Genomic DNA, 21,898 nt, shown 5'->3' with positions numbered 1-21,898 from the left:
CACTGAGCAAAAACTAACCGAACTGATTAATAATCAGTTTCTTGGATAAAGCAGCCACCAGTTTATAATGTTGTCAAGCAAAAGGCAGGAGCTTTGCTGTCCAAGTTAAAAATTATTAGAGAAAAGTTCATCAACCTATCCAAGTAATTTAAAGATCTCTTTATGTCTTCACTTTAAAAGTTAGTTGTTTTTCCTAAGGAAAATTATGCTCAAGATACTCATGCCACAAGATTTCCAGATTCTTCTAGTGAAAGCCTGTAATAATAATAATGAGATTATATATTTTCTGATCAAGATTTATTCTCCCTTGAAGTAAACACTGACTTCAGCATTTGCTTGGGTCAATATTTACCACTCAGGTCAATCAATCTTGATGTTCTCTTCAACAGAAGGCAACACTGGCTGAGTATTATATTTCATTTGCATTACATAAAACTATGAGTATGCCAGTCTCCTAGAATGCAGTCTTTAAGAGATAAAAGTTAAAAAAGAACTATGTCTATTCACTCTTCTGCTCATTAAGTTACATTAAAAGCAGTTCCTTGATTGCCTGGAAATCACAAACTAGCTTAAATGCACAGATCTCTTCTCTAAATCCTCCAGCTACATAGAGTTCCATGGATTAAGCTTCATTCTATCATTCCAGCCATTGGAAAGGGGCTGCAAAATGTGGGGTTAATCATAATAGCAACCTAAGGAGAAAAACGGCCTTGCTTTACAGAAAGTAGGTAGTTTTCAATCTTTACAATATCTGGTAATGAGAAGTGATCATTTCTGAGGCAACAATTTTTAAAAATAATACTTTCATATTTACCATATGCCTGACACTGTTAACATCTTACAGGTTATTAACTTATTTAATCCTCATGAGCACCCTCATGAAGCCATTACCTTTATTGTCCCCATTATAAATTCATTCACATATTCAACAATAAACAATAAATATTAACTGAGCATTTACTATGTGAAAGACAATTTTAGGCACTAGACACATAGCAGGTAACAAAACAATCTCCCTTTTCTCAAAGAGCTTACATATACTATCCAAAACTAATTACCACATATACTATGGTAGTGAGTGTAATGGAGAACAATTTATATGTCATGCGCATCAGAAAGGTATCACTAATGAGGAGACCTTTTGATGAAGACCTGAGAAAGTAAAAGAGTGAACTATTCAGCCGTTTGGAGAAAGAGTCCCAGGCAGAGAAAAACAAACAGCAATTACAAAAGTCTTAAGGCAGAAACATGCTAAGAAATGATACAAAGGCCTAAGCAGTTGGAGTGAAACGAACAAGGAGAGGGTGCTAGCAGTAGGTGAGAAGAGCCAAGCAGTAGTTCTCAAACTTCGGTGCCATTAATTGACAAAATATCAAGGATCCACTTCCATAGAGAGTAAATAAGTCCAAAAAGGCTTCCTGACTAGCACAATTAGAAAAACTGGACAAAACAAACAATAAACATCTGTTTCTGGACAATGAAGAATTTTAAAATCAAGATATGGGAGGTGAGCCTGGCACGGTGCCACACGCCTGTAGTCCCAGCTACTCAGGAGGCTGAGGCAGAAGGATTCATTGAGTCCAGGAGTTTGAGGCTAAAGTGGGTTAATGACTGCACCTGCAAATAGCCACTGGACTCCAGCCTGGGCAACATTGCCAAGCCATGTTTTAATTAAAAAAAAAAAAAAGATATGGAAGGTGAAAGAAATTCTCTGCATTGGGAGTCACAACCTAGGGGCATCTTCCAAATCCAGAAGAGGTCACTAAGAACTGAAGAGAGTAATGTCAACAAACTACCAGGTCTCAAGGAGTCCAAAACTAAGTTCAAGGTCCAAGCAGAGAAGGGCTGGTGAACACTATACACTCTGGGTTGGGCCTCTGAAACGTTATACACTAGAAGTAAGATGAACTGGAAATAGTGTGACTCTCACAAGGACGAAAGCCCAGCTTCAAATTATCTTAATCCCTGACTGCACTGAAATGATCTAAGACTGCCAATTCCATTAGCCACCTCCCAGAAACAAATATAAATCCTCCCTGGAGGAAGATAGCATTACTCTACACTAATTTAAATTATCTACAATTGCTTATTTTAAAAATCCAGCTTCATAATAACCAGGTACATGAAGATATCATGATCAAAAATCAAGAGAAAGCACACACAATAGAAACAGACCCAAAATGGCCCCAGATGATGGACCTTTCAAAAACAAACTTTCTTAAAAATAATTTCAGGCAGAAAATCTGAAACTATAACAGAGCCAAAAATCTATACATGAAAAATATAAACTAAAATCTGGAAGGCCTGAAGGGGAAATGACAAATCCACAATAGATGGGAATTGTCAGAGTTCTCTCAGTAATTAATAACAACATCTGAAAAGCACAATGAACAAGTGACCTGACATGACCTAACATGAAAAAAATATTATGACCCTCAACTGCAGAATATACATTTTCAGAGCAAAAAAAGACCATGTGCTGGGCCATAAAATAGGTCTCAAGAAATATCAAAGGACACAAATCATACAACACATGTTCTTCAATGACAGCGGAATAAGTAAAAACTCAAAAACAAAAGAATTAACTACAAAATCTTCATTTGTCCGCAAATTAAGCAATGACATCTAAATACCCCATGGGTCAAAAAACTAGGAATAAAAGTAAAAAATAGCTTTAACTAAATGATAATAAACATACAAATGTCCAAAGACTGTGATGTATGTAAATCTGTGCTTAAAGGAAAATTTACCATCTTAATAGTATATACAATAAAAGGCTGAAAAATCAATGATGTATTCATCCACCTCATACAGTTTAAAAAGAAGAGAAGCAAATTAAACCTAAAGAAAGTCATAAGGGAGGGAAACTACAGATAAGAGCATAAACCAATAAAACAGAATACAAACATACAACAGAAGACAATGAACAAAGCCAAAAGTTAATTTTCCTATAAAGACTAATAAAAATAATAATCCCCTAGGTGAGAGTCATTAGCAAAAAAAAACAAGGTACAAAATATATAAAAGAAGACATTACTACAAATACTACAGACAATAAAATGAGGATCTTATAAATTACTTTATTCCAAAATATTTTAAAATTTAGGTGAAATAGATAAATTCTTAGAAAAACACAGCTTACCAACACTGTCATAAGAAGATGGAAGTCCTATGCTTATTAAGGGAATTAGATCCATAATTTAAAATATTTCCACAAAGAAAACACAAGCCAATGGCTTCCCTGATTAATTCTTCCAACAGTTAAGGAAAAACTAACATCAAATTTATGCAAACTTTTCCAACAATAGAAAAAGAAGGAACATGTCCTAACTCACTTTATGAAGCCAGCATAACCTTGAAGCCAAAACACAGAATTGGTGGCAAATCTAACACACAAATACCTGTGTTTTTGTGACTCGCCCACAAAAACCTACATTTTATATATATATATATATATACACACACACACATATATATGAGAGTGTTCATAAAGGCTTCAACTGTAAAAAGCCCAAACTGGAAACTAACTAAATGTCCTACAATAGGGTAAGCAGTTAAATAAACTCTAGCTCATTCATACCATGGAATACTACTGAACAAGAAGGTACAAACTATTGACACATACAACAACCTGGATGGACCCTAAGGGCATTATGCTGAGTGTAAAAAAAAAAAAAAAAAAAAAATCGCAAAAGGTCACTTATTGTAGAATTCCATTTATATAAAATCATTGAAATGATAAAATTATGGAGATAGATAAATCTTAGTGGTTTCCAGGGATTAGGGATGACTGAGCAGAGACAGGCGGGTATGACTATAAAGGGGCAGCATGAAGGAGATCTTAATGGTGCTGGAACAGTTCTGTATGTTGATTGTGGTGGTGGCTACAGAAATCTACACATGTAACAAATGGCATAAAACTTATACATATGCATTGTATCACTGTCAATTTCCTGGTTTTGATATTGTACTATAAATTTACATAGATACAGCCATCAAGAGAAACTGGGTGAAGGGTAAACGGGACCTCTCCTTATCATCTTTACAACTACCTATGAATATGCAAGTATTTTAAGATAAAAAGTTGAAGAGGGGTGGCGTTCTCCACAAACAGAATTGTTTCTTTGTGGAGAACAGATAGAAGGGCAAGAACAGAAGCAAAAAGACCGGACAGGAGGTGACTGCAAGAATCCAGGTGAGAGATGATGGCAGCTTAGATAAGGATGTTAGCAGTGAAGAAGCTAAATTCTACTTTTTTTTTTTTTTTTTTTTTTTTGGAGATAGAGTCTCGCTCTGTCACCAAGGCTGGAGTGTAGTGGCATGATCTGGGCTCACTGCAACCTCTGCCTCCCAGATTCAAGCAATTCTCTAGCCTCAGCCTCCCACGTAGCTGGGATTACAGGCACATGCCACCATGCCCAGCTAATTTTTATGTTTTCAGTAGAGATGGGGTTTCGCCATGTTGGCTAGGCTGGTCTTGAACTCCTGGTCTCAAGTGATCTGCCCACCTCAGCCTCCCAAAGTTCTGGGATCACAGGTGTGAGCTACCACCCGGCCTGAACACACTTTAAAACCAAAAAGGATTTGCTGACGTTTAGGATATCGGTGAACAAAAGAGGGGATTCAAGGGCAACTCGAAGAATCCGGGCCTGAGCAAACAGAGAGTTTCCAACGACTGGGACAGAGATAACTATAGAAAGAGAGGAGCAAAGGGAGAGCAAGGGCAGGAGCTTAGATCTTAGACATCTTAAGTTTGAGATGACTGCTGGACATCATGTATATTGGGGAGGCATTTTGACACTTGGGTCTGAGTTCCAGAGCTGGTAGTCTAGGATGGAAGTATTAATTTGGGACAATCTTCAGTATAAAAAGGTATTTGAAGACAAGAGACTAAATGAGGTCCCCCAAAGCATCAGTGTAAATAAAGAGAAATGGTCTCAGGACTGAACCCTAGGACACTTTAACATTCAGAAGTCAGGAAGATGAGAAAGAACAAAGACAGCTGAGGAGATGGCAACAGAGCTAGAAGAACCAAGGAAGCTGATGACTTGAAAGTCAAATGAAAAGTGGTATTTCATTTCAGAAAACGTGGCAATACCAAATGTTGTTGAGGATACAGGGCAAAAGGAATTTTCATATACTGCTGGTGGGAGTGTAAATGGGTATGTGCAACCATTTACTAGGTTGTTTATGTGTATACTTCAGGAGGCATGCAGAAGAATGCTCACGGCAACACAGCAGGTGGTAGTCAAAACTAAAGAATCTAAATGTCCTTCAAAAGTAGAATGAGTAAACTGTAGTATATTCATAATGGATACTACATACCTATTAAAATGAACTATATCTATGTGCAGCGACATAAATTAATCCCAAAGAATGCTGAACAGAAAGAAGCCAGTCACAAAAGATTAAACCTAGGACCCATTTCTGGGAAGTTCCAGGCAAACTCAAATTATTTAGGAAAGCATACACAGGTGGAAAATTGGTAAAGAAAATCTAGGAAATGGATTTATTTTCAGAAAGTCAGAAATGGTACTTCTTCATACAGGAAGGTAATGAGAAGGATAAAACAGATGGCTTCTGGGGCACTGATAAAGTTCTGTTTCTTAACCATGGCATGCACTGGTTTTACGAGTTTGAAAAAAATAATTATTTTTTAAACTGTATTTTTTGTACTTTTCTATATATGCACTATATCTCATTATAAAATAAATACGGGAGAGAAAAGTGTTCCTCTGTGTCAAATGTTGCTGAAAATGGCTAAGATGAGGACTGAAAACTAACCACTGAATGCAGCAACGTGAAGGTCACAAGGGATACTTCAGGCAAGTGGTGAGGAAGAAAACCTGATTAGAACAGGTTCAATGAGAATTCAAAGTGAGGAAATGGAGAAAAGAGAAAAGGCTGCTCTTTCCCAAAGTGCTGCTTATAAAGAGGAGAGAAACGCAACTCTGTTGCGGGACCTACGGAATGAAGGGAGAGTTTGTTGGGCTTTTGTCTTTCAGATGGGAGACACTGCAGCAGGTTTTTAGGCTGATGAGAAGCATTCAGTAGACAGGGAGGAACTGACACTAGTGAGAGAAGAGATAATTTCTGGAACAATGTCCACTGGTAGGCAAGAGGGGATGTGATATAGTGGATAAGTAGAAAGGTCAGTCTTAAGAGGCAAGGCAGTTTCTGCATAGGCAAGGGAGGGAAAAGCAAAGATAGGAGTTGATGCAGTGGGGCTTGGAGACAGTGATGAGAATATATAGAAGTTATCTCTTAATTATTTATCTGAGAAAATGGAAGCAAACAAGCTCATCAGATGAGTAAGGAGGTAGAGAAGGAGGTGTGAAATGTGAGAAAATGTGGAACAGTTATCTAGGAAACAGGAGAAGTCTCAAACTTACAGGATTGCCTGGCAACACAAATAGTCCCTATTAGATTAGTGTCACTGACTTAAAGGGAGAACAGTCAAGATGGCTGTTCTCCAACCATGTTGAACGACCCAGTACAGACACAGAGAAGGTAGAGAGATGGATTTCAAACGGTTAGAATTTTGCCAGAAACAGAGGATCAAGGAAGTGGAAGGTACGTGCTAGGGAGAGATAATCAAGGATCATGTAGTACAAGCACGGTAAGGACAGAAGAGAGAACACGAGGAGGATGAAGGACTATGCAAAAGTACTGGAATCAATGACAAGATTCCAGAAGTGAAATAAGGGTAGGAGACACAGTAATGACAAGAGATTGGAAAGTGGGATTCTTGAAAACATAATTACGGAAATAATACAGGTACAGTTACTGATGAAGACAAGAACTAGGCTATGTCCATAGAATAAGTAACCAAGGTAAGGCAGAAGATAAAATATGTGTAAGAGAAGAAGTCACAGAACTGAGACATTAGAGTCTTGAAAAAAAATCATCTGAGATGCATACGGAAATCACCAAGAATAACAGGAACAAAGTTTAAACGTGAATGTCAGGAAGCTAGGTGCTGAAAGCATGAAAGTATTGGAGAGATCATTGTATAGCCAAAGCACAAAATGGTAAAGTGACTTGCCCAGGCCATGTAACTTTGACAGAACCATAACAGGAACACGGGCAGTCTGGTTCTATTTTATGCTATCAACTGACAAACCAGCAGTTCTCAAACTTTTGAGAAAGATCTTTAAAGTTAAAAAAAAACTAAGTCACATAATAGTAAACATACTTTTACTACCCAGTGAAGGGGAAAATATAAAACCAAAAGAGTGGTTGTGAATTTGGTGACTGAAATAAAATTTTCTGATACTAATCATAAGAATCTAGATATATTTGTAACATTTTTATTCAGTCGTTCCATAGACAATGCTTGATGTCACATGGGTATGTAAATCCCTTTCAATAATTTCTTCACCACTAAGCAAGCACCTGCTGGAAGAAAATAGTCTTCATTCCTCAAGTTACATTGAGCATTGGTTTATAACAATCATAGAATAGAATCTGGAGGATTCTTTCCCCTCAGGAGTTTACAGCGAGGCACTGATTCTCAAACTTTTTAGCTGAGGAGTACTTTACACTATTAAAAAATTATTGAGCACCCAAAGTGCTATGCTTTGTGGGTAATATCTGTCAATATTGAGCATATTGAAAATAAAACAAACCAATTTTAAACACAAGAGTATAGAAAAGAAAACATTCCATTAGCCATCAGAGCAATGATCTCATCACATGTCACATGTAGCCTCTGGAAACTATACACTTAGGAAAGAAAGAGTGAAAAAGGAAAAAAAAAAAAACCCTTAATATTATTATTACTATTAAAACAGCTCCGATCTTGTAGACTCTCTGAAAGTCTTCAGACCCACTGGAATTCTGTCATTTAAATAAGCAGACTGGGCAACTGCACTATTTTGGTGATATCTAAAAGTAGAATAATTTCCATTGTTAGAGGTAGGCTGCATTCCAGGTGAAGAATATCTGGTATTAAATATTCCACTTTCTAGTTTAAAAGGAGAGAAAGAGAGAGGAAAAATATTTTTGAGGCCTAAGGAAGGCAGTAAGTGGATTCACATTTGAGTATCCACTGTACTCTAGGCACTAAGTCAGGCATTTTAACCGGATAAGAGTCAATAAAATAAGAAAGAGGGTAGTATCCCTACTGAGAGAGATAAGCTAATTGCTCAAGGCCTAAAACTAGGAAGTGGTGGAGCTATGACTGGAACCCAGGTCATACTGACCCCAAAACCTACATTCTTTCCACTGAAACTCTGAATTCAACAGACTAATACAAATGGAAGATAATCCTGAATTTTCCAATATGCTTTTCTTCTCTTCTGTATTTTTGTTCTTTCCTTTGCCATTAGATAACATTTCCAAGCATGAGAAAGATAATCAAACTGATTAGTGATCATGATAATGTCTCCTCCTAGCTTATGGTTGACTTATTCTCCTTAGACCAGGGGTTCTGAAACGATAGTCTATGCAGTAATGGCATCTGGCTAACATAGCCAAATGAGTTAGTCACTAATAAGAAAACATGATTATGTTACATCAGCTGATGTTACCTGATGGGAACAGAAGAGAAGAAAGTCAGTGTACTAGTCCGTTCTATTTACTGTATTAGTTCATTCTCATGCTACTAATAAAGACATACCAGTGACTGGTAATTTATAAAGGAAAGAGGTTTAATGGACTCACAGTTCCACATAACTGGAGAGGCCTCAGGAAACTTACAATCATGGCAGAAAGGGAAGCAAACACATCCTTCTTCACACGGTGGCAGACGTGCAGAGTGAAGTTGGGGAAAAGCCTCTTATAAAACCATCAGATCCTGTGAGAACTCACTCACTATTATAAGAACAGCATGGAGGTAACCGCCTCCATGATTCAATTACCTTCCACCGGGTCCGTCCCACAACTTCTGGGGATTACGGGAACTACAATTCAACATGAGATTTGGGTGGGGACACAGTCAACCCACATCAGTCAGGAAGAAAGCTTCTTATACATGATTTGGATGCACAATTATTAAGTTCCCCAAGTTGTAACAAGAGATGCATCCCATGATCATCTCTACCAGTGCCAACCCCCAATCCTAATAAAAAACTTCCACACTCACCTTCTTTATCAGTAACTGACCAGGAATACTTCTGAAAAGGCTTACTAGATGGAAGGGGGTCCATCTCCAGCACTTTGTAAATCTGGCCAAAGGCTGATAGTCTCAGTGCGTGCTAAAGAACAAAGCATTATATTTAATCACATTTCAGTAGCCATTCATAAAGCCCTTAGAACATCTAGCTAAAAAGATACTCATAAATTCTGACATTATAACAGCAGAAGTCCCTAACAACACACAAGAAAAAAGTGTTCAAACACAACAATTGAGAAAATCAAGTTATTTTATCTCGCTAGTAAGTCAGAGTGGCATGCTCAATCTTCTACCTGTGCACTGTGGGTAATATCTTCTTTTTGCTGGATGGTCATATAGCTCAGAGCATCTGTTGGGTCTCGCTCACAAGGATCATGAAGACCAGGACCACCTTTGGCAAAGGAAAAACACAAGTGTCATTTAGAACTGAATTTAGAATTCAGTAAACTGAAACAAAAGAGAGACAGTTGGGGAGAATGAAGAGAAAATGAAAACAAAAACTGAGGAACTAAGTTAAAAGTCTGCTCAGTTAAGTGGAGTAAAAAGGACACACTCTCATTTTCAACATGTTAGCACTTGTATGTCCTTATTTTATACTGGAAGTCATTGTATATCTAAGGCCAAAACTGAGTCTTACTCTGAGAATTTAGAAACAGCACAATGAATCAGCCCAAATCTTAAAAGGGATTACATATGGAAAATAAGACCAAATTTAATTCTTCCAAATTTAAAACCAGACTACAAACAGAATGAACTTCATACATTTTAACTAAACATCTGCAATTTCAAATTCGGAGTTCGAGGTAAAGCAAATTCAAAGCAGACACAATATATTATTAGTACCCTTTATGTTAGTACATATAAAACACAAATTATAATTATTGAAAAAGAGTTTTATAGCACTTTTCCAACACGCATTCTAGTTGTCAAAATTCCAAGCAAAAGAACTCCTATGCAACATTTTCCTGTGTAGAGGACAAACTTGGCATATATTTAGAAAAAATAAACTAAACTGAGATTTGCTGATTGTTCTGCTTCCAGAGTTTGAAACCCTTACCAGGAAGTAGTATTCCAGATGCCAAACACTCCATTACTCGTCTCAAGGCCTCCCCAGCGCCCAAAGGTCTATTACAAGTACCTATAGACTTTTCACATATAAGTTCTAGTGGCTAGAAGATATTAAATTACAAATTAGTACATGCACCAAGGGTTAAAAGGATTCCAGTTAAATGTGAGCTAACATTTCTATCTACAAGGGAGGCCAAAGAGTGCAATTCAATTTAATATTTAGGGCCCACTCAACATTTTCCCCATGATTATCAACCTTTACCATGGGCAGTTTTTAAATCAAGCATTTTTAAGATTGTATCTTCAGAAGACATTTTTGTAACAAAAACTTTTATTTATTTACCCAGAAACGATCACTAAAGAAACTATAGTCTCTAATTCATTTAACAAAGACTTAACAAGCCCTCATATAAGTTAGTAATAGCTAATAACTAGCCAGTGTGCAAAACCCAGCCCACCTATCTCCCACTTAGGAAGCACACAAACCACAAATATTTCAATATAATAATAAGACTTCACTTCAGACAGCCTGTCTCAAGTATTACAATTAGAACAAAGGACCAAATCTCCAGATTCAGTAAACTAAGAACCCATGATATTTTGTCAAAGTAATCATTGCTACATTCATTTATAAAATGATCTTTCATGGCTTTATTTAAATTGTTTCATAACGTTCTTAAGTTGTCTTGATTGGAGCAGGCATAATTTCCAAGTCAAGTTAATTTTACAATATATATAAATGATATCCATATGGGGTTAAGTGTACTGTTTGCCTGACTTTAATTACTAACATGAACTTATTTGTAAATGTCTCCACTCAAAGAGAAAGCTACAGAGGTATAGGATCCTTTTACCAGCCTATTGGGTAATTTTCATGGTAATGCAAGGGGGCACCAAAAGAGAAGTGGGTCAGCCAAGGAGGCTTTTGTGGGCAGCAGGTGAACAGTAAGTGATTAACCACCAGTGTAAGAAGACACTCACTTCTAAAAGATATAAAACCTTTTTGTCAGAAAAAAATATTTCAAGCCCTGTAACATGAATACAATGAAGTAGAAGAGGCAGGTTATATGCACAAAAGAAGGATTCATTTAAAAAGATGCTTTATTTTTTTCATGGCAAACATACATAATGCATGCCTTAACTAACTTAGGAGATAGCCATTTTAAAGTAACATCTCATTTCTATAGGATTTTCTCCGCTGCAGCTTCCAAATTTGCTTTTAGCCATATTTAAGTACTTACCCATCCTTTCAATGGTGCCCATGTGGGGACTCTGTTGCACAAATCACGCAGAATGCGGAGGACAATTACACATGATTTTAATCCATTTGCCCTTGCCTAAAACAAACAAAATGATTCCAGATATCCCTATTGAGATCTATTCTTCATTTTGGGCAGGTTCTTTCAAGCGAATACTAAGTAGCAAATTATTCATCAGTTATCAAGCAAACAACAAAAAAAAAACCAATTAATCAAAAGTAGTAAAATTGAGGTTTAAAAGGTACATTTTAAAAATAAAAGGACCATAATATTAAAATTAATTTCTTAGTCTCATGGCAACCCCACTCCAGGCAATCAACTAATTTAACCTTTATCCTTTCTCACGCATTTTGATTTTATAAGCAACCATCTGAAATTCAGAATACTAGGCCAAAAAGAATTATATGATAATAAAACATCGTGAACTACAGAAGCTATACTAGGCACATATCTAAATTAACTCAATTACTCCAACAACCACACTATGAGCTAGAAAGCACCCTCATTTTATGTAGTACACAGAAACCAATTAAGTGGCAGGTGTTCCAAATGAAACTTGCGCAAAGCTTAATAACAATAAGATAGTAACAAAAAGCCAACCTGAAACCATTTGGCATGTCGAAGAGACGCCAAGGCGTTCAGGCATTTCTGCCTGTCCAATAAGTCCGGAGGATCTTTCATCGAAACATTTTCTAACGGTAAAATGGGATAAAGAGAGACAGATACAATTTGACCAAGGGATTCCTATCAAATTATCAAACAATAAAAAATAAAAAGAATAATAGCATTTGAGTGAACTAATAAGACTCCCAGAAAATTTCCTGATTGGGCTGTGTTACTTTTTAAAAAAATTATGTGCACTATGATTATTATTTAAGAGTCATCAGAGTAGTTCTGTGCACAAATACAATGAAGCATGAAAAATTCATTCTGTAAACAAATCAATGACAGCTGCTACTTACAATCTGGGATCTTATTAAGCATGTATAACATCTCAGGGCACAAAATAAGTACATAGCACTTTTTCCTTTGGCAGGACGTAAAGAAGGGAAATCTGGGACCAATAGCATTAACAACTTTTTTAACAGAAGAAATCTCTAACCATTTTTAAGGAACACTGGAAATCAATTATGTCTCATATCAATGAGATATATTGAGAATATACTGAGGATGACAATTTTTTTACACTAGTTAAACTCATTCAACAAGATAACCATTAACAGAAACTTCACCCCATGATTGAGAACTCAAGTATCACTTTGGAATTCCCTATTCTAAACCAAAATTATTAAAATTACAAATATAAAATACAGTGAACTATGTTTCAAGTTTTATATGCCTTTTTAAAATAAAAAGCAACAAAGAATACTATTTAATTATGGCTATTCAGCTTGCCTTAGTTGGATGAAATGGCCCAAAGCAGCAAATACGCATATTTGAGAAGATGTCATATGATACGAAATTCCAGTTTAGACAGCCAAATTTATCTCCTCTAAGCTACTGAAAAATGGGCTTTTAAATTTTGGGGGTTGGTACATTATTTAAATATACACAATATGCAAATGCTTCTTGAGTAATAATTCTTTGTTTAATACAATTAAGTCAGATTTACCATTCTCTTTAAGAATTCTCTTAAATATAAGACAGCCCACTAACACTTCTTCCCAGCATTGCCATGACAGTAACAGATCGGATAGAGGTAGTGCGTTTGTGTGGGCCAACTAATACAATGTATGTATTTCTAAATGGGAGGCAAGAACAATGATACTTTTTGATTCCTTCAATTATCAGAGGATCCTATTACAGCAATCAATGTTTATTTTGTTGTTGTTGGTTTTTTTTTCCTTTTTTTGAGACAGATTCTTCCTCTGTCACCCAAGCTGGAGTGCACTGGCATGATCTCAGCTCACTGCAACCTCCTCCTCCCAGGCTCGAGCGATGTTCCCACCTCACCCTCCTGAGTAGCTGGGACTACAGGCATGTGCCACCATGCCCAGCTAATTTTTTTGTAGATATGGGATCTCACTATGTTACCTAGGCTGGTCTCGAACTCCTGGACTCAAGCAATCTGCCTGCCTTGGCCTCCCAAAGTGCTGGGACTACAGATGTGAGCCATCACACCTAGTCAATGTTTATTCTAATTGATGAAATGTCATTAACTAAAAAAGGCATAACGCCAATAGAAAACAAATTTATTAAAGGAAGAACTGTGGTTCTCTTTACTGGCCATGACACTGTAAAGGCTGAAGTGCTACACACTTATTTTCTGACCAGGTGAGCTCTACACCAGTTATTTGCATTGTTTCCCATTAACCACTGCTAACAAAATCAGAATACAATGTTTTAATACTCCCTTTTACTCATAAAATGGGAAGCCTCAAAAAGGATTATTACTCTGATTTATAAATATAAATAAATGTAACATGGGTATTCATTTCATAGGTGATATAGCTCAATTTTGTCTTTATAGTGATGCAAAATATACAAGTAGCTCAGTTTAATGTTTCTATGTCAAAATGCTTAACTGTGGTCAATACAAGCATCTGTGTAAAGCTCACATATCAGATAAAACAAACTACTGTAAATGAATGTTTAGAATCTCTTAAAAGTTAGATATGACAAAAGTTGACTGACTGCTAAGTAATGTAATCCCAATAAATAGTATGGACCTTATTTTTTAAGATGTCAATTTTTAAATGAATACTATGACAAGCTAAATTTTATTCTATCATCTTACCAAGTAGGAATGCCAGGAAGAGGGAGACAATGGAAGAGGGAAGTAAGGCAGAGGATAGGAAAAGGCAAGGCAAGCCAAAATTCTTATTGTACTTTCTAATATTTTCATCCAGGGATCAGAGCTTGTAATCAGCATCTTACTCTGATTGTAACACGGATATTTTTAATGGGAGACAATGGCAAAAATATTTTGGTAAGTTATTTTATCCCAAAGTCCGATTGTAACCACAAACTCTTATTTTAGAAAACTGAGACAGCGGCTTGCTACAGACAGTCAACATTTGAAGACAACAGATTCTACCAAAAAGAGATGAAAGGGACAGGCACTGAACAGAAGACTTGCACCAGGTTCCCTCTTCCATCACCATCAGAATGACCATGTTTCTTCATGCTCTGATAGTCAGAAAATCAAAAGATCCAAAATGGCTTCAATATTCAGGAGGTAGAAAACAGTAGAGGAGATATAATTCATCTCATTTTATCTTTTTCAAAGTTCTTAATACTAAAACAATATAAATTCATACAGTAGTACAGTGCTACCTATAAGCATAGATTTCCTGTTTCCTTTATATAATTAATAATACACAGTTTTATGTATGTTTTCATTCCTTTGAAAATAACTTCATTTAATCTGGCAATCGCAAAGCTGCTGCTGGGAAAACACTGCTACTCCTGGTAGCAGAATCTCAAGTTTAATATTTCTGAACTTTAATGTAGGCATTTAAATTTTGAGGAGGATCAAAACTTTTCTGATAACACATCTTGGAGTTCTTAATTAGAAACAATAGAACTGTGAGCCATTTCATTATCTCCTACAGTGACCAGTGAAACAGATAAGGAAGAGCATGGGAGGCAGGGGTTGGAAGGTGACAAAAATGCCAAAAGCAAAGAAATATAGCGGGTTTTTTGGGGGTTTTGTTTTGTTTTGTTTTTTGAGACAGAATCTCAGTCTTGTCTCCTCCCTGGAGTGCAGTGGCATGATCTCGGCTCACTGCAACCTCCGCCTCCTGGGTTCAAGCAATTCTCGTGCCTTGGCCTCCCAAATAGCTGGGACTACAGGTGCACGCCACCATGCCCTGCTAATTTTTTGCATTTTTAGTAGAGACAGGGTTTCAGCATGTTGGCCAGACTGGTCTCAAACTCCTGACCTCAGGTGATCTGCCCGCCCCAGCCTCCCAAAGTGCTGCGATTACAGGTGTGAGCCACTGCACCCGGCCAGAAATACAGCTTTTAAGAAAATCTACCACTCAGTAACCTAGCATCAGGGCATGAAGGTACACACAACATTCTGGCAACGGAAGCACTAGAAAGTCTATTATGCCTAACCATGTTCATTTGGTTAGAGGTTAAATCAGTGACCAGAATCACACTATACTACAGGAAATGTTGGTTGGTTTCTCTCAATGCCTTACATGCAAGCTAGCTATCCATCCCTGTTAACAAAACACTAACCTGGAGAAGGGGCAGGCAAAAAAACAAAACATGATTGCATTAAACAGGAGTTATATGTCTGGAACCCAGGCTCTTCAAAGTTAAAATAATTGAGCTCAGTATCATGAGGGGCTCCTTGACAATCAGGATGAAACGGAGCTACCAAGTCTATGCTGACAGAATTTTCTAATCAGCCTAAGAATATCCTGGCAGCCCCTTCTCTCTCGACACCTTGACGCTTTCTGGAGAAAAGACATGCCCTAAGCCACTGTCCATGCAAAACATGGGCACATAATAATATAAACAGGTAAATGTAGCAATAAGGTAGAAAAGAGAAAGCACTGTTCTCCTAATTTATGTGACTAACGTCACTCGGTATGACTTTTCTTCAGTGGCAGTCTGCCACTGGAAAGACAGTGCCTAAAAGTTTGCCCTGGATTGACCGGGTGCAGTGGCGCACACCTATAATCCCAGCACTTTGGGAGGCCAAGGCAGGCATATCACAAGGTTAAGAGATCAAGACCATCCTGGCCAACATGGTGAAACCCCATCTCTACTGAAAACATAAAAATTAGCTGGGCATGGTGGCCAGTGCCTGTAGTCCCAGCTATTCAGGAGGCTGAGGCAGAAGAATCTCTTGAACCCGGGAGGTGGATGTTGCAGTGAACTGAAATCGCGCCACTGCACTCCACTCCAGCCTGGTGACAGAGCGAGACTCCGTCTCAAAAAAAAAAAAAAAAAAAAAAAAAAGTTTGCCCTGGATAACATAGATCCAGACACTAGGGAAGGCAGGAAAATAAAGCCTGCTGCATCATTATCATCACAGTTGTGATGGCTGTGCTGTAAAACCTACTGCCTTGACCCTAGCAAGACACATGCTAGTGAATTTCTGCCAAGAAGAGCGAGTTCACACTGGCACCAATATGAAGGGACTATGAGGCAACTTCTCTGAGAGTCCCCGAAAATCTGCCCCAGTACTGAGGAGAGAGGTGTGTCTTAGTCTAAGCCACAAGTGTCTCTGTAGTTTCCTTATCCACCTGGTTTCAAATTGCATTATAAATAAGCAGATAATCTATCACCCCCTTCAATAGCAAATATATTTCTAATTTAAAATCACAAGCACCAAAAGAAATTGAGACTCTGTGTGAAGCTCAGAATGACCAGATCAGCCTAACCACTCATGCAGTAATCTTAGACAATAATGGGAAGTGGCCTGCATACTAGACGTAAAGTCAGGAGAGCTGGGTAAAATGTGAGATTTTCCTCATTTATAAAATGCCAATTAGCTACCCCATAGGGCCGTGTGAGGGCTTTTAAAATAAATCATATATGAGGAAGTGCTTATCACATGGTAGGTTATAAAAATATCTTAACAGAGATTAATCTTCAATATATATTACTTGAGCTATGAGATGCCCATTAATACTTCTTACACACTGGAGAGTCCTATTTAATCAGACAATATGCTGACTATGTTAATTCACTTAACAGATTTATAGGGCTTTTTAAAAAATCATCTACTATGTATCAGGTATCCTTAGAGATGCTAAGGATAAAGGACAGGCAAAAAGACACCTGAATTATAAGATACAATATACCAGGTTTTTATCATTAGCACTGCATAAACCAGTATACTGATTCTAATACTACACATCACTGGGTGTTGAAGAGTTTAACTGTGCTTGGGTTGACTTCTTCTGACCCACCATGTGCACATGATTTTCACTGTTAAGGCAGTTTGAGTAGGTGGGTTCAATAAGTTGACAACTACTATTTACTGAGCAACTGCTTTGTGCCAGTTATTGTACAAGTCACATTACATAAATTCTCTCACTTAAAACAACTTTCTAAGGTATTTATAATCCACACTTAAAAATGAGGAAACCTACCCAAGGTCACACAGCAATAGCAACTAATGGAGTTAAGAGTCAAACAAGGCCAGGCACACTGACTCACACCTGTAATCCTAGCAGTTTGGGAGGCCGAGGCGGGCAAATTGCCTGAGCTCAGGAATTCGAGGCCAGTCTGGGCAACATGGCAAAACCTCATCTCTACTAAAATAGAAAAAATTAGCCGGGCATGGTGGCATGAGCCTATAGTCCCAGCTACTCAGGTGGCTGAGGCACGAGAATTGCTTGAACCCGGGAGGCAGAGGTTGCAGTGAGCTGAAATCATGCAACTGCACTCCAGCCTGGGAAACAAAGCAAGACTGTCTCCAACAACAACAACAAACAACAAAATAAGCCAAACAAAAGACTGCTGCACACCAAGATCTGTGCTTCTATGCCTTCATTAGCAGGAAACATGTAGTAATGGGGACACGGTTATTCTACAGGGCCTTCAAGTAAAGGGTTAGAATACAGAAAGAAGACGCACAACATGGGAGGAAACTTACCTATGAAACAGTAAACAATACCAAAGAGATTCACTCTGTATTATGGCAATTTAAAATGTAAATCGTGATTTGAAAGGAGTAGGTACTTAGATCCATTCTGCACAATTCTGAGAAAGTAAGTTTCACGCCCTAGTCCTCTGGTTCTGTCTGCTTTCAACCATGCTATTTTTTTTTTCTTTTTTAGATTTTACCCAAATATGTGGCAAGAGAGAGAAAAGAAAGATGTGAAGTGTGTATGTATTGTGAACAGTTTGTTTGGGTGGGGGTAGGTGAAGGAAAGTTGAGATACGTAGGAAAATGTCTCCAAGAAAAAAGTTACAATAGATTTTTTTTTTAACTTGGAGAAAAAAAAAAAAAAGAGTATAAATTCGGAGAAAAAAGGATAACTTTCAGCCCCACAAATTCCTGGGACCCGAATGAATCTTGTGCTTTTATTCCATGCAGCTGAAAAGAATTGTATCAAGGGGATGAGGAGCTGTCTAGTGTGAGAAAACAGAATCGTAGAGCCCAGGTCTGAAGTGCATAATGATAGACCAGATCCTCCAAGTTGCCTGGGAAAATGCAAACCAGTAGCAAAGATCAAAAATTGTCTTTGACAAAGCCCAGGTTAGACAAAATGAGCAAACTATAAAAGATATCAAGTGAGTCAACAGGGCTGGGATGTTAAGGACAACAGCAAAGCAAATCTTTCTGTCATTCAAAAAAAAAAAGTAAGATGTATAAAACTTTAGATCAAAGCTGATTCCTTCACCTTACCTGATCCCATATAACAGCTGATGAGAATCAGCTCATAGAGGTCTTTGGATCCTTCAGTAATTCAAACACCTTGAACAGAGACTATGACTCTCTTACTTTATTACAAAATCTATTCTATAATAGTGTTCTAGCAAGGGTACAATATACTAGGAATGTTTTCAGCTTCTCTAAACAGAAGTTAAAGGCAACAGACCAAGTTTAAAGGTATCACTGAAAGCTATGACAAAATCTCATGTAAGTACACAAAACCATAGGAATAATGATAACTGAAGTTCCCTTAATACTTTCAAAAAAGAAATGAAAGAGATGCTGACAGATATAAGCAAACATGTAATTAACCTAGCCTTTGGCAACTTCAGTCTTTTTCTCATCTCCCTATATACTCAAATAATTTTTAATAATACCTGTAATTACAACACTACTTAGAAATGGTTGGTTTTATACTAGAGGGTCAAGTAGAACACATCTTACCAGAATTAACATTTATCTTGACACTGCAGAAATCATTTTATAGTTCTACAGTTAATGGTGAACTGTAAAGCTGTTAAAAAAATTAAGCCATTTAAGATTGGTTCTTCAGAGGTGCCATAGATACTACATACAGCAAAAAAAAATTTAATGCATAGGCATAAGCTCAATTATAGATTGGATGCCCTTTGATTTTAAAATATGACTCATAAATGTGTCTGGTTTATATCTGTTGAGTTATGATACAGATGATTTTAGTTATCCCAAAAAGCATTTTTTTAAAAGAGTCTACCACTTTTACCTTAAGTGATTCTATGAGTCATGTCTCTCAAAAATTAAAATTCTAACTTTACTGGTACCTTTTTCTCTACCCTTATCACCAAGTTGAAATAAACTAAGAAACTGACCAATATTTATTGTGGCACTGGTATTTCAGGTAAGGGAGTAAGCAATGGGACTTGTTGAAAGTCTGGTGATGAAAAATAGCAACAGGGAGTCCCCACTGGCCCAGATAGGCTGCACTGCCTCTAAACTGTCATGACAGAGTGGCCAGTTGGTCAAAGGTTTGACACAGGAGAAATACCACCTGGCAAGTTTCAAGGGAATGACAGGCAGAAACAAGCTAACTTGACAAGATAAAAACATCAGAAACAGAAGCCCACCACAACCCCATCATGAACTTCTCAAAACTACCAATAACTGAATAGATTTCTCACTCTACTTTTATGAGGATGACATTGCCAGACAGCAATTCTTCTTAACTTCAGAAGAAAGTTAGTTTAAAGAATGATTCTCACATAAATCATATTCAAAATGTTAACAGGGTCACAAACCTCCTAGAAAAAATTTACTCAACATTATCCATTAAAAAAATTCAGTTACCCAATTTACGTCCCTTACACTATAAAACAAATCTAGACAGAGACATGTACAAATCTTACAAGATTATATAGCTATTAGAAGTCAAGAGCAATATGATGCAAGTAATTTTTTTTTTTTTTTTTGGTGGAGTCTTGCTCTGTCACCCAGGCTGGAGTGCAGTGTTGTGATCTCAGCTCAATGCAACCTCCGCTTCCTGGGTTCAAGCAATTCTCGTGTGTCAGCCTCCCGAGTAGCTGGGATTACAGGTGCCCACCACCACGCCTGGCTAATTTTTTTGTATTTTCAGTAGACGGGGTTTCGCCAAGTTGGTCAGGTTTGTCTCGAACTCCTGGCCTCAATCAATCCACCCACCTCGGCCTCCCAAAGTGCTGGGATTACAGGCATGAGCCACCACGCCCAACCAGGATGCAAGTAATTTTGGAACAATGAGTAAATTTGAAAACAATTCTGTTTTGGACTACATTTAATCCTGAAATCTGACCATTAAGACAAACTACATAGAATAAGTTGGCTGATACCAATAACTTAATGTAATACTAGACAAAGTAAAACAGAACAGCAAATGGTATAAAAATTAAAGCAGAGTTAAAACCAACAAGACAAGCACAGGTTTTTGAAATAACATTTTATATTTTGAATTCATACATTTTTGCAAAATATACTGATTATGTAGAAACAAAGCCATTTAAAATACTATTAAATAGAGTGGCATAAAACAAACGAAGGCTGTTATTTCCTAAATCCATAAAACATTGTTAACATAGCTTTTATATGAAGAAAACAAACAACAACAAATATATACATATATATGCATGTGTACCTCCATCCTTCTTCTCCAATTCGTCCCTAATTAGAGGTGAGGTAAGTATCACCTTCAAAGTTAGTGTGGGCTCTTTTGTATTCCGAATTATAATAGATGCCTCATTTACACATTGTTCCACTTGATACTTCTCTTCTGTGAGTTTCTGAAAGTCACCAAGATTTCAAAATCACCCAGTTAATTAGACTGAAATCTCAAAAGAAAAAAAACGAATGGTTGTACTAAGTTCTCAAATGTTACTATTAATATTACTGTGCTCAAATGGCAAAGAAAGCCTGTAACTAGTTCTTTACTGGGGATAACACTTTTCTCTCCTCCCAACTTACAAGAAAACCCTCTTTCGCCATTCTTTACAAAGCAACCACAATGTCAACCATCCATACAATTACGAAACAATATTTAAAACCATTCTAATATTTGAAAGTAAAATGCCAACAGCATCAGTATGTGATAAATGGTAAATTATTGTTCTTAAAATTATTACAGGAACTATTATAAAATAACAAATAGTTGGGACTGCTCTCCAAAACAATAGCTCTTTTTGTAGAACAGCCTAAACAGGAACTCCTGCTTGGCAAAAACTTACAAGATTATGGAGCTTTTCAAAGAGCACCAAATAAGCACGAATGAAAAAGTATCTCTGCACAGTCACTCACCAGGAGGAAACAATGAGTATAAACAAGTAACTCCTTCCCTTCTCTGATAACAGGTCTCAGAGATCTTCCAATGGGACCTACCGCTATGGGACAAGTCATCTGACATCTACAGAAAACCTACATTGCTTCTTTTAACATACAAATATAAACAAACATACAATTTAAGTAGGGGCCTCCCACAAAGTAATCGCCCAGTCAGAATTATATATTAAGTTATGTTTACTATATTATTATACATTAAATATATGATTTAATAAGTTACACAGGGCTTTTCTTTTTTTTTTTTCTTTTTTTTTTTTTGAGACGGAGTCT

The 21,898-nt window shown here is 37.1% G+C and overlaps 1 protein-coding gene across 14 annotated transcripts in view; it reads right to left on the bottom strand.

The window, feature by feature from the left end:
- Positions 1-21,898, bottom strand: part of STRBP (spermatid perinuclear RNA binding protein) — a 75,001-nt gene that overhangs the window by 39,464 nt on the left and 13,639 nt on the right. For 12 of the 14 annotated variants that reach the window (XR_012424407.1, XR_284479.4, XM_065530105.1 and 9 more), the window contains 6 exons: positions 20,931-21,075; positions 12,043-12,134; positions 11,425-11,520; positions 10,173-10,284; positions 9,409-9,506; positions 9,086-9,197 (listed from right to left, as the gene is read on the bottom strand). Coding sequence is in view for 12 of the 14 variants with exons in the window: in XM_065530105.1 (XP_065386177.1) it covers positions 9,086-9,197; positions 9,409-9,506; positions 10,173-10,284; positions 11,425-11,520; positions 12,043-12,134; positions 20,931-21,075 (655 nt within the window). In the remaining 2 variants the exon portion in view is untranslated. The remainder of the gene's footprint in view (positions 1-9,085; positions 9,198-9,408; positions 9,507-10,172; positions 10,285-11,424; positions 11,521-12,042; positions 12,135-20,930; positions 21,076-21,898) is intronic. The other 2 variants (XM_045372591.3, XM_074016614.1) reach the window with 1 other exon arrangement.

The sequence above is a fragment of the Macaca fascicularis genome, chromosome 15 (genome assembly GCF_037993035.2).
Source record: "Macaca fascicularis isolate 582-1 chromosome 15, T2T-MFA8v1.1".
NCBI classification, from domain to species: domain Eukaryota; kingdom Metazoa; phylum Chordata; class Mammalia; order Primates; family Cercopithecidae; genus Macaca; species Macaca fascicularis.
Note: the sequence above shows the minus strand (reverse complement) of the source record. Positions and strands in the feature narration are given on the sequence as shown.